Below are 12,250 nucleotides of genomic sequence, written 5' to 3' on the forward strand. Positions count from 1 at the left end.
CAAAGCAGCACTTGACCCTGCCAGAACAACAGATACAAAACCTGCAAACATATCTCCACTGCTACAATGATCAACATCCCCCACAAGACACTTTTCAAAATCCATGAGTCCTAGAGATGCCTATCACAATATGTGGCATACCTCATCAGTGCACTCAATGCCCCAACAACAGTGGGGGGAACCATACAATCACTACACTCTGGAATGAACTCACATGGGAAAATGATAAAAAGACAAACACACCATATCACCTGTGGATGAACACTTTTAACAAAGCAATCACTCTGTATGTGACCTACCAGTCTTCATCCTCAAAGGAAACCTGCACAACACTTTCCAAAGATGAGCCTGGGAGCTTAAATTCATAACTTTGCTAGACACTAAAAACCATGGACTGAAAAGCCACACTCATTTATGGCTTATTACAACAATCTATAACCCACTAACAACCCCCCATCTCAGCTGCTGTTTTCCCCCTTCTTTCACGCCTATGACTGGAAGGGTGTTAATGGGCCACTTCACCTTGAACGGCCTCTTGAAATATGTGTTAACTACTTATGCTAAACAATCTGTTCCACCTTGTATTTAGCTGTGACACACTGAGTATGTTTCCCAGACCTGAAGATGAGCTCTGTGTAAGCTCAAAAGCTTGTTTCTCTCAGCAACAGAAGTTGGTCCAATAAAAGATATTCATTCCCTCTCTCTTGTTCTCAGCATATCAATTTTTTGCAGAGTTCACACATCTTCCTTGTTTTTGTCCTCTCCTTTTGCTATTAGTTTAATGCTATCCTGACTACTTTAAGCAGCCTGTCCCTGAAAAGATTAGTTCCCGTTCTAATGAGGTGGACGTCATCCAAATTATACAGCCCCTTCTCGCTATAGAAGGTGGATCGATGTTCCACAAAACCAAAACTCTCCATTCTACACCACCTATCATCTGCTTTCTGTCTTCCTTTGCTTGTGGGATGGGAGGGATCTCAGAAAAGATTGCTTAGACATTTTCCTCTTCAACACACTTCCGAGTTCCCTGAAGTCAGCTATTATCTGCAAGATATCCCACAACTCAATGTCATTAGCGCTGATAGGAATCATCATTAAATGGATCCTTGCCCATTGACTTCAGAAGCCTATCCAATTTTCGAGTGATGTCTCATGGCTCTGGGAAGGCAGTGCATTGTCCTGTTGTCCAGTGGTCCTTGCAAAATGTTCTTTCACTTCTTCAGAGTATTTAAACTCCAACAAGGATAGTCTGTCTTTCTTGGATGGTTGGAAAATTCTTTGAGAGCAAGCTTCACTTTCTGACAGGTTGGGCTGAGCTGCCACCCACATGCATGGTACATATATCTCTTCATCTCCTGTTGGATCTTGAGAGGTATCTTCCACAGTTTCCACATTGAAGACCTTGCTTCAATTTGAAACTTCTAGCCGTTTAGAATTCCTTCTGTTTCTAGCTTCTCTCGTGGCCTCAGCCTGCTTATCTCCATCTGTTTCCATCAATGTAGAATGCCACCACAAACTCTTGCTTCTCATGGCTATGAATCGCCAGGCCTCCTCTCTAACTTCCTTTCCCCAATTCCTTGGTAGCCACCTCCATTCTTCTTTGAACCTGGAGTAGTGGTGTTTCCTGAACCTGGCTGTCTAGGAACTCCTCAAGTTCTCCGATTCTCATTAATGCCTCAACTCATGCCTCCAATCCAAGACATTTTCCCTTCAACACAGCCACCAACATGCACTTCATGCACAAGGAATCCTTTCTGGCTTCCGGCAGGAAAGAGAACATAGTACATCCATTGCAGGCCATCACCATTTCATCGCTGGGCATCTTGGTATCACATGTGGTGCTGAACCTGGAAGGAAAGCTTCTCACACTCCCTCTCTCAACTCCCTCCAAAGTTCTCATGTGAGCTGCTTCTGTTCACAGCTCTTGCTTTGCCTAGCAAATGACATTTTATACCAAGTATTCTCTGCTTATCTCAGCTCCACCGCCCACCACAAGGAAGCATAACAACTCAGAGACTCAGTTAGTTGGCTGCTGATCCAGGGAGGTCTGAATATCACTGGTCTATTCTGGGCATAAGCCTACTCTTCCATTTTTGTAAAATCATGCACTTGGTGATCATTGCAGCTCTCAAGAACCAAAGTATTTGTTGCAGAATTAAACTCAGTTTAACAGGTAAATATCCTAGGATATAATTTTCAGCAGAGGTTTGGTGGTTGAAGTTGAGCACTGTTTAAACTGGTTTGCACCTCTTTGCACAGTTACCTGATGGTTAGACTGTTCCATAGCATGTGCATCAGGATACCTTTTCTTTATTATAGTGCCAATAAATAACAGAAATAAGGCCAGTATCTCATGCAAACTTTGTGGCATTCAACACATTTTGAATAAGATATTTTGCTGTACTGAGCATAATCTGGAATCCAAAGAGGTATTTTTAGCATTACATATTATGCTCTGCCAGTGCATACTTTTAAGGGCTATGATAAATCCTCTTCTTATGCTTTCACAAATAACTCCAGCCTAATGGATCTTCTCTTCATTCATAAAGCATATACAGTGGACATGAAATGCTTCCATAAGTTCCCAGTAGCTCTGGGGTCTATGGCAGTTCTAGGGTGTCAGGGCAAAATTGATATGTTAGCATGTATCCTGATTGTAAGTACTGCCTCTCCACTGAGGTGGGAGGTCATAATGCTACTTCAGTGTTAGCAGAGGCAAAGCCCTCATAAATGACTATTTGGGAAATCCATATGATGCCCTTTGCTCAGCCAGTTTTTCCAAATTACAAGTTTATTCCCAATTTGCAAGTCTGGGTGCCCCATACAGATGCTTTTATATGAGGGAGAGGATAAATTGGTACATCTTAGCTAGGCTAGCTCATACCCTTCACACAGCCACCGCTGTAGGCACCTAATTTTTCTCCATTGGAATAGAAGAGGAACAAATGAGACACACAGGGGAAATCAGATGTATTAAAGCATCTTCAGTTTCCACCCACGGGAGAAGAAGGATGTTAGCATACAAAAAGTCATTTATCTCACACATGCTGTCATTTGTATTTCCATTTTTTTAAAAAAATCAATCACAAAAAGAAAAAAAAGAAAAAAGAAAAAGAAAATTTCTAGCCCAATTTCACAGGCAGAAGTGAATGTGATAAAGATGTAATATCTTAGGTGGTTCCCTGAACCACTGTGTTTTTGACATTCATCCTTCATAAGTTGTGATGTACTATTAAATGGCATACCAGTCAACACATGTGAAAAAAGCTCATTTTAACCATATTTAAAAACCAAACATATTACAATATGTTTTACTATTTTACTCTCCAAAATAATTTTGCAGTTGGATGCAGCACAAATATTCTATGAAAACCTCTGGTTGAAATTAGGCTGCAGTTATTTTGGTAGCCGTACAACCAGAGTTTCATTATAGACCCGATTAAGTTGAATTATTTTTTGTGAATAATGTTTGTTGCAAATGTAACCCTTCCCCCCATTCATTGGTTATTCATAAGTATTCATCAATTTTTTAAAAATGGGCAAAATTTGGCAAAAATGTTCAGCCTATGTGTAGTGCAGTAATGGTTTAGTTACAATATTCATGGCTTGTGATTTGTCACAAGGAATTGTTTTCTGCTCCCTGTAAGCTTTTACACAGGAGAATAACAGATAAGGAATGAAGAACAGCAAACACCTCCTAGTATATATTTTTGAATAAATACAAATATCCAAAGTTTCACAAGTATTTCCACAAATTGTTAAATATTTTTATGAACTTGAAGTCTCCATAGCACAAATAAAGGGATCCTCTCAAATAGCAGAGGAGCAAAGTCACCAACATTTACTCATGAATGTATTTTTAAATACGCTTTGACCAGCACTAAGGCCTGATCTTGAAGTCTAATCCATGGAGGCAGACTTGTTTGTCAGTGCAGAGTTCCAATGAAGTCAGAATTCAATCGTGGCTTCAAAAGTGGCTTGAGGGTGGAGTGCTTATAAGCACTTATCTTTTCAATTCAAATTCTGATATTATATGGCATATATAGTGGTTTATAATATTACTGGTAATATGCTGTATGATTTATAAAGGATTATTCCAGGTGCAAATTCTTGCTTAGCATATGAAACCCACTCATGAGTTGTTTGAAACACATCAGAAAGATTATTACATGTCAAATATTACCTTCAAGGACTGAATAAAGGGACCAATACTTTGTTTTTCCTGCATAAAAAAACCTCACTTTATATTCATTTGTCTTCTCCTACGTTGTGAAGAAAGTGTACCATACTCTCCAGAGGCATCTCTGAATATTAATCTAAACATTTATCTGTAGATTTTAATCTTTAAATGACAGTTTCTCATTCTTTTGTGATGCTAAGTCACACTTTTGTGATGCTAAGTAATGAAATTTAAAATACACCCTCTTTAAGAAACAGGCAGAAAGATACACTTAAATATTCCACCTTATAAAATATAATCTTCATTTGATTGCAACAGAAAATGAGCTTTTAGAAGTGACAACGAAAGCATGGTTTGAGTTCAGATCAAGGTTTGGGAGAAAGTCCAGAAGAGTTTTCATTTTATATGAATCAGTTTGCCGAGCTCTAATTACAAAGGTCACCAAATGTAAGGAGACAAACATACAAAATCCCTGTCACTCCATTGGCTTAACTACGCAGTCAGTGCACAGCAAGCCAGAGAGTGTGAATGTGCAGGGTGTGAATGTAGCTTGCTGCTCACTGACAGGCTGCATGGACCCTGGTACCGTGCACTAAAAGTCCCCTAGCTTGCTTTGATGTACTGTGGTTTGAACTAGCAGTATGTCAAACTGCACTATGGAACTTTTAGTGGGCAGTAGCAGGGTCCACACAGCACATATGGTAGCTAGAGTGTTGTACATTCACACCTTGGCTTGCTGTGCTCTCAGTCTCCGTATACAATTATTAAGTATATACATAGAGCCTGACAGTCAGCTGGTATAAATTGTCATAGCTCCATTGATGTCAAATTGAGGATTTGCCTCCTTATCTCCATCATTCCTGTCCATGTTCCATTTTCTGCACTGATGAATCACAAAGATGTTTTCTGCAGAAAGGATAAGATTTTATGTAACTGCTTTCTCTAAATAGTTTCTCCTTGGCTCAGCAGCTCTCTTCCATACCATGTAGCTCAATATAGGGGGCCAACAGACAGATATCTTTATTTCAGGTTTAGCGAGAGAGCTGGGATGGGGAAATTTTGGTTTTATGGACAGATTTCTTTTATGTGGAATATGGTGGTTGATTTGCTTTCTTGGAGGGGTGTTCATAATTAACTGGTATTTTTTTGTTTGTTTATGTGTTAAAATAGAAATAAGAATAAATGCTGAACAATGTTCTGTTTTGTATATGCTGTGTATGTTTTGTGGGATTAATTTTAGAGTTTGGGGGAATACCCCAGGGGAATTTTCAAAATTAAAAGAAATAATCCCATTCCAAATAAGACCAGACAGTTGAAACCTCAAAAATGATTATGGGAAAAAAATCTGGAAAAAAATTCAGATTGTGTCAATGAAACATTTCATTTAGATAATTTCAAAAAGTTTAATTTTAATTTTTTACTTTTTCCCTATAAATTAACTTAAATTTTGAAATGAAAGGTCATTTTGACCCAAAATCAGAACTTTTGTGTTTCAACAATGTCAAAATGGGATGTTTTGACAATTTCAAACTTGTCTCAATTTCTTTTCAAAACCAGGAAAATTGTCACATCCAACCTTTTTCTGTGAACAGTTTCAGTATTGACAAATAAGCATTTTCCGGTGAAAACCATTTAATCAACAAATTCCCAACTAACTGTAATTATTTTATAGTTCAGCAGCAGCATCCAGAGTGACTTAAATTTTTCTTACACATACTTTTATAAGAAGCATTTAAAATGCAAGGGACACAAATGACTTGATTATACAAACATGCAATAAGAATGCTCTCTAATTTCAAAATACCTGTTTTCTCACTAGTAGCTGATTAAGATAGCAATGGAACGTCTGCCAGTTCCACTTCATTAAATATACAACACTGACATTCCATTACCTTCTGTATGTGCCTCATGTCAATCATACCATGCAGTATGTTGTCTCTTTGGCAGGTACTCTTCAAAAAAGGGCAGAAAAAATGAAAAATAGTACCTACCTCACTATTCTATACACTCAGTCAAGTTTAATTGAAGATCAGTAGAGGGTGCCTCAGAACAAGATGAGTCAACAATTTTATAGATATGTCCAAGACTAAATGGAAACTCTTAGTTACCAACCAAATCCAGTGTTATTTAGATGATTCCCATATACTTCTAACTTTATAGATTTTTTCCATGCTACTTCTGGTATATTATTTGTCACCTCATTAATGAATTAGCACTGAAAAGTAAAACAATCTCTTACCGTATTGTTGGGATGGTAGTTGAGATGCAAACCACTGTCACAGAGAGGAGATGATGTGCCACTGCTTTGGTCACTAGGAACACCTAATATAAAAATATTCATGCATATAATATTGTCCCAGACTACCTGATGTTAGAGTTCATATTTAAACAATTATATTTTTGTCCTAAGCACTATCATGGCTAGAACTGAGCTATTCACAGAGAACAATTTATTTCTCTTTTTATTACTGAAATATGGAAATCACAGGAAATATGCACAGACAGACTGATTTTTATGTATTTGTTATTCAAAATTAGCAATGAATAACTGACATGAACAATAGTCAACCTATGAATTTTTCACAGAGTATTACTGTGAGCATTAGCTATTCATAATTCATTCTCTGATTAGTAAAAAAACATACTCTCACTCAATAGCCCAGTGGTAAGGCAGTGGATTGGGATGTGAGGGTTCAAGTCCCCACTCTGCTTTAGTGGTACATTCCAATCAGTGCCCTATAATGAGCAGGCAAAATAGTTCTTCCTGGAACTGAGAAACCTTCCTGCAAAACAATCATTGAAACAGAAATGTTTCATGGAACATTCTGGTTTTGACAAGACAACTTTTTTCAATGGAAAAAAGTTTCAAAAATATTTTGATCAGTTGCAAACAAAAACACTGAATGTACGACATTTGTGAAAAATAAGGAATTGATAATGAATTCAGGCATATACAATGAATATTTTAGAACAGATTTCTTACACACACATATTATATATAAGTGAGTGTGTCTGTGTGTTCACACACATTAAATAGGTTTCAGACCAAAATTTTAAAATTTTAAAATTAAAAAGTAAACATTATCTTTATGCTTTCTGAAGAAGGAAGCTGAAAATAATCAGGGGTGAATAAAGACAGTCACACTGATACACATGCACAGATATACTGTAGCTATCTACAATGACTTACCAACAATTATAACTTATTATAATTAAAAGGAGGCAGCTGCTTCCATACATCTCTTTCAAGCTCCCATTGGGACTAGTCAACTAAAATTCTGTTGACTAAAACAAAATACTATTCAGTCCAGAGTATATTCATCTCAAGTTAAAGTTATATCTCCACTAAAGTCCCTGAATGAAATTTAAATTGAGAAGTTAAGACCTTAAAATGTAGATGTTCAATCTCAGTTTCACATTTAGAATATGTAAAACCTTTCAATTTTGTTTCAAAAAAGGATCTTTAAATACTTTGGGCCCAAACCATAGCTTGTGTAAACTGGTGAAGATCTATTGATTTCAGTAATACTATGCTGATTCACACCAGCTCAGGGTATGGGACTCCTGTTTCTAAAGGAAAGATAGCATTAGCTTGAAATGAATGTCAACATAGCACATGGTGATATCAAATGTTTATATTCAGGCCACAAAACTGACTGAAGCAGCTCCTGTCAATCACTGACAGTGCACAGGAAATTTGGAAACTAACAATATAGGTTCACATGAACAATGAATGGATTTTTCATTTAGTTAGTCATAAATGCTTACAGGCACAATCTTCATTCAGCGGCAATTTGAGAAACGCAGGTGCTCTTTTCAGAAAGGACACAGTCAGGGTCACTTCTTCTCCTGCATTCCGAAGAACCTGAACCTGAAGATTCAATACAGACGACATAAATAAATTTTTCAAGAGACAGTAACAGTTGTAAATAAAACCCAAGTGATCTCACACAGCTCATGATTGATCTAGGACTTACTACATGACATCTAAAAAAAGAGCCAAAACCAGGAAGCCTGCTACATTCTCTTCTCCAGTGTTCTTAAACAATTTTGTTTTTATCAAGGGCTACTTTGTAAATCTTTCCCATAAATGCACAGAGGTTTTATATTCATAGCTTCCATGAGCTCCCCATAAATCTACAGGAATTGTGTGTGTAAATCCCACCCTGTAGCACTGGGCATACAGAAGCAATGATGATAGGATCACAACATATTAGAAGCAGTATCTAAAACTGACTATGCAACTGTGTTGTGGTGTCATTGTAGACATTTTGTAAATGCAAAAAAGATACACACACAGAGCATGCCAATTCATGAACTATGTATTAACCAACAGAATATTTCTCAGTTCTGAAATGTTTCACATTTTGAAAATAGTTAATTTCCTGACTAACGGGATGGAAGTGCAATGACCTGTAGCTAGTAGAGAGGTGTTGGGTCAAGACACGCAGGCAAATTATTCCCTTAAAAGAATAGCAAACTTAATATATTTGTCCTGTCCAAGAAAGGGCTGGGCAGTGCAGGACATACATTTCTGGAAGAAAATCTGGGACTGGGGATGTGTTGGGATCACCCTGCAGTGTAACTAAGGCTGGTGAGAGCCAGAGTGTAACCAACGTGTGGCTGGCAGGATCTAATTGCACACAGACACTCAGGGTGAGGCTTGCATGCTGGTTGTGAGCAGCCCTGTGGAAGCTACTTCAGCAAGGCATAGTAAGGCACCCAAAATTGCAGAGCAGAGGTGACAGCCCTCTATTGGTCTGAATAGTACCCCAGTAGGTTACAATGTGTCAGGAAGCTTACACAATAGTCTATATGATGAACAGACCCACCTCAATAAACCCACCAGAACAGAATAAAAAAGTAGATAGATACTGAAAAACTCAATTGGTGTAATGTAAATCACTTCCCTGGAACTGTGGAGGACCTAATATCAACCTGTTGGGGTAACATTATGGGGTTAATCCAAATCCCTAGAGATTTCCACCCACCCACCCACCTCAATGTGTGAGAAACTAGTTGGAGTTGGGACAGTCCTAGTTAAATAGGGGAGGAGAATACACTGAGGAGATGCAGGTGTGTCCCACCCCTTCAGCATCTCTAGCCAGTCATTGGCAAGCCTGGAGAGGAAAAGAGCTGATTGGACCTTCATCTTCACCTTTCATTAATTTAAACCTCAACCTGGACCACTTGGAGCCTCTTTTTACTGTGTTCCAGGATTGTAGATGATCTTTCCTCTCATACCCTGGAAGGGCTCAGTCTGGCCTTCCTGGATGCATTAAGAGTTGTTGCTTCTGAGGTGGGTGAGGATTCCTTTACGCAGCTTTGCCAGAGAACATGGGCCTAGAATCACCACCCCATGGGGTGTGAGACTCTCAATTTCCACAATCTGGAGCAGATGAGGACCACAGGCTACACTCCACTGTGGATGAAGAATTGCTGGAGGAGAGGAGCGGGAGGATATATCCCTCATCCCAGACTAGGATAGGGACAGCTCAATGGACAGGAACCCAGAACACAGAAATGTGCACATCACTTTTTAAGCACATCACATTTCAGGTATACAAACCTGTCTTTTTCCAGTACCATTCCAAAGGGCAGTTAAAAACTCCAGCAAATGAAGTGAGACATAATATATGCTACATTTTTCTGAAAGATCAACTATTTCTAAACTCATCAGTGAACAGCCTACAAAACTTAGTGAAGAACTTGAGATAAATCTTTCGGACAGCTCAACCCTTTCAATTAAATAGTGCTATGCTCTTCAATCAGCATTACAAAGTGCAATAATATTTCAGTCATGATAGCAATAGACCTGTGATTATGATTAGTTGCATGTTTATGCTCTCAAAATTAATTAAGAGATGTGTCAGCAAAAAGAACAATGCAAATGAATGAGAATAAAAGTTCTGTAAAACTGAAGCATGAAAAAAATGCTATGGCAGCGTTTTCATGCTCTTCTTTTACTAACACTTGACACCATTAATGAATGTCATCCAAAAGAACATTGCTGTAATCAGACAATGCATTCTCAGATCATGTACTCTAGCTCTGAGCTGCTAAATACTGTATTTACTGGCCTCCACAGTATTTCAAACCATACTTAGGCCATCTGCTCCATACAGAGATTATGAAAACCAAGGAATTTAAAAGTATGTACTTAGATTATGGTCTATAAGCAACTTCACACCAAAGAGGACTATCCAAAGCACCCCTGACAAGCATTTAAACCATATGTTTAAACACAATAAGAATCTGGGAGTTACAAAACACAAGTAACCCAAAACAGCAGCACTTCTCCTTCCTCCCACCCTAGCACATGCCATTTAATCATGTCATTTGACAACTATTTAAAACCCCCACCACAACTGCCTCAGCTCTTCACCAATGCTCAGTTATTCTGAAAGGTTTTGCACCTTGTCCAAAAAGGTAAAAAACTTCAGGTGATTTTGAATGACCTTGGCAGTGGGAAGGTGGAGACCATTTCAAAGGAAAGAGGTCCTTACAGAGTATACTTTGCCCGCAGCCCCTTTCTTTTATAATGAGGGTGGGTGGGGTTCAAATGAGCTTCTGCTGTGGCAAGCAATTTGGCATGGGAAAAGATGCAGGACTTGAGACATTTAAAGTTTTATAGGTCATAACCAACATCTTATACTCCACTCAAACAGGCAGCCAGAGCAGATCACAGAGCCCTGGTAATGCATACTGCCACTGTGCAGTCATGTTTAACAAACCTGCTACTACACACTGCAACAGTTTGTTTCCAGATAGATTTAAAGTGAAGCCACAAGTAGATCGTACTACAGTAATCCAGACTTCAGGTGACAAAGACATGAACAGTAGTAGCAAGGTACATGTCTGAAAGAAGTGGCTGTAATCTCTTTGTCACTGCACCAATTCTGCCATGACTTCCAAGATCTACAATTAATAAACAATCTGTGTTGGGGACAGAAAGCAGGAATTCAAACGAACTATGAAACATCTGAGTATTGCAACATCAAGAAAACTGTAAGCCAAACTTTTGCATCCTATTTCTGCAGTCATTCAACATATAATTGTCGCTGCACCAATTCTGCCATGACCACCCCTTGACCCCCCACCCATTCGGTGCTAACAGTCAACCCACGACCTGACCTTATTAGGGTATGCCTATGTGATCGGCCGTGCCTTCGGCTCCCACGTCATATATGGGAAATGAAACTGACCATGGGAAACGAAACTTAACAGCAACCAGGAAACTAAACTTATTGAAAGTGTCTCCCAGACAATCCAGTGCTGGCACAAAGCCCATAGCCCCATCCCTTGCTGCATCTCTGACCAATCAGTTAACCATTCATGTCCCATTTAGCCCATAAAAAGGGGTCTTTCCCAAGCCCCCGCTGAGAGCCTTCCCGAACTACCAGCCTGATCACCTCGTCCGGACTCTCCCGCTCCCGTATCGTCCCCCCCGAGTGCGAATCGTTTGTTAGCCGGCCAAGTTCGAGTTTTTGTGTTCATTAGGCTGTGTCCCGTTCTCGTCTGGGTGGTAAGGAGTTAATTATCAGCCCGTATTCTTCAGCTAGCTGACTGTAACATTCACCCAAAAATAGGGCTGGAGAGCACCAGCTTTACTATACTTTTGGTTGCTTCCAAAAACTATCAGCATCTTCTCAGTCCTATCTGGACTGGACGTTCAGCCTGTTAATTCTAATCCATATTCCAGTCTCTCCCAAACGTTGGGCTTGAATAGATATCCATTTCTGCATGAATGTACCAAATTATCTACTAGTTATACCAAATATTTTTCTGGCCATATGTGGATTTTCATTTTCTTGATACATGCATGCAGCATAGTTCCAAGGCCAGAATTTGATCCTTCAGTCAAAAAAATAAAATAAAATAAAAGAAGATCAATTACTGGTAATGTTTGGCTAACTATTCACAACAAACAAGTTATTCACTGAATTTAGCTTTTCTCTGTCTGTTCATTTCTTGTCCATCAATGGAAGACAATTTACAAACGCATTTGTTGTTCAAAATTATTCAAATGTTTTATGGAATACATTTCAGCTTCTGGAATGCTCCCCAGCT

General features: G+C 38.8%; 1 protein-coding gene across 1 annotated transcript in view; it reads right to left on the reverse strand.

The window, feature by feature from the left end:
* SNTG1 (syntrophin gamma 1) overlaps window positions 1-12,250 on the reverse strand; it is a 503,809-nt gene that overhangs the window by 167,833 nt on the left and 323,726 nt on the right. Inside the window, exons 8-9 of the mRNA XM_067553875.1 lie at window positions 7,949-8,051; window positions 6,420-6,502 (exon numbers count right to left, since the gene is read on the reverse strand). Coding sequence (XP_067409976.1) covers window positions 6,420-6,502; window positions 7,949-8,051 — 186 coding nt within the window. The remainder of the gene's footprint in view (window positions 1-6,419; window positions 6,503-7,948; window positions 8,052-12,250) is intronic.

This window comes from Emydura macquarii, unplaced genomic scaffold (genome assembly GCF_026122565.2).
Source record: "Emydura macquarii macquarii isolate MOO-44397 ecotype Brisbane River unplaced genomic scaffold, CSIRO-AGI_Emac_v2 contig_1477, whole genome shotgun sequence".
NCBI classification, from domain to species: Eukaryota; Metazoa; Chordata; order Testudines; family Chelidae; genus Emydura; species Emydura macquarii.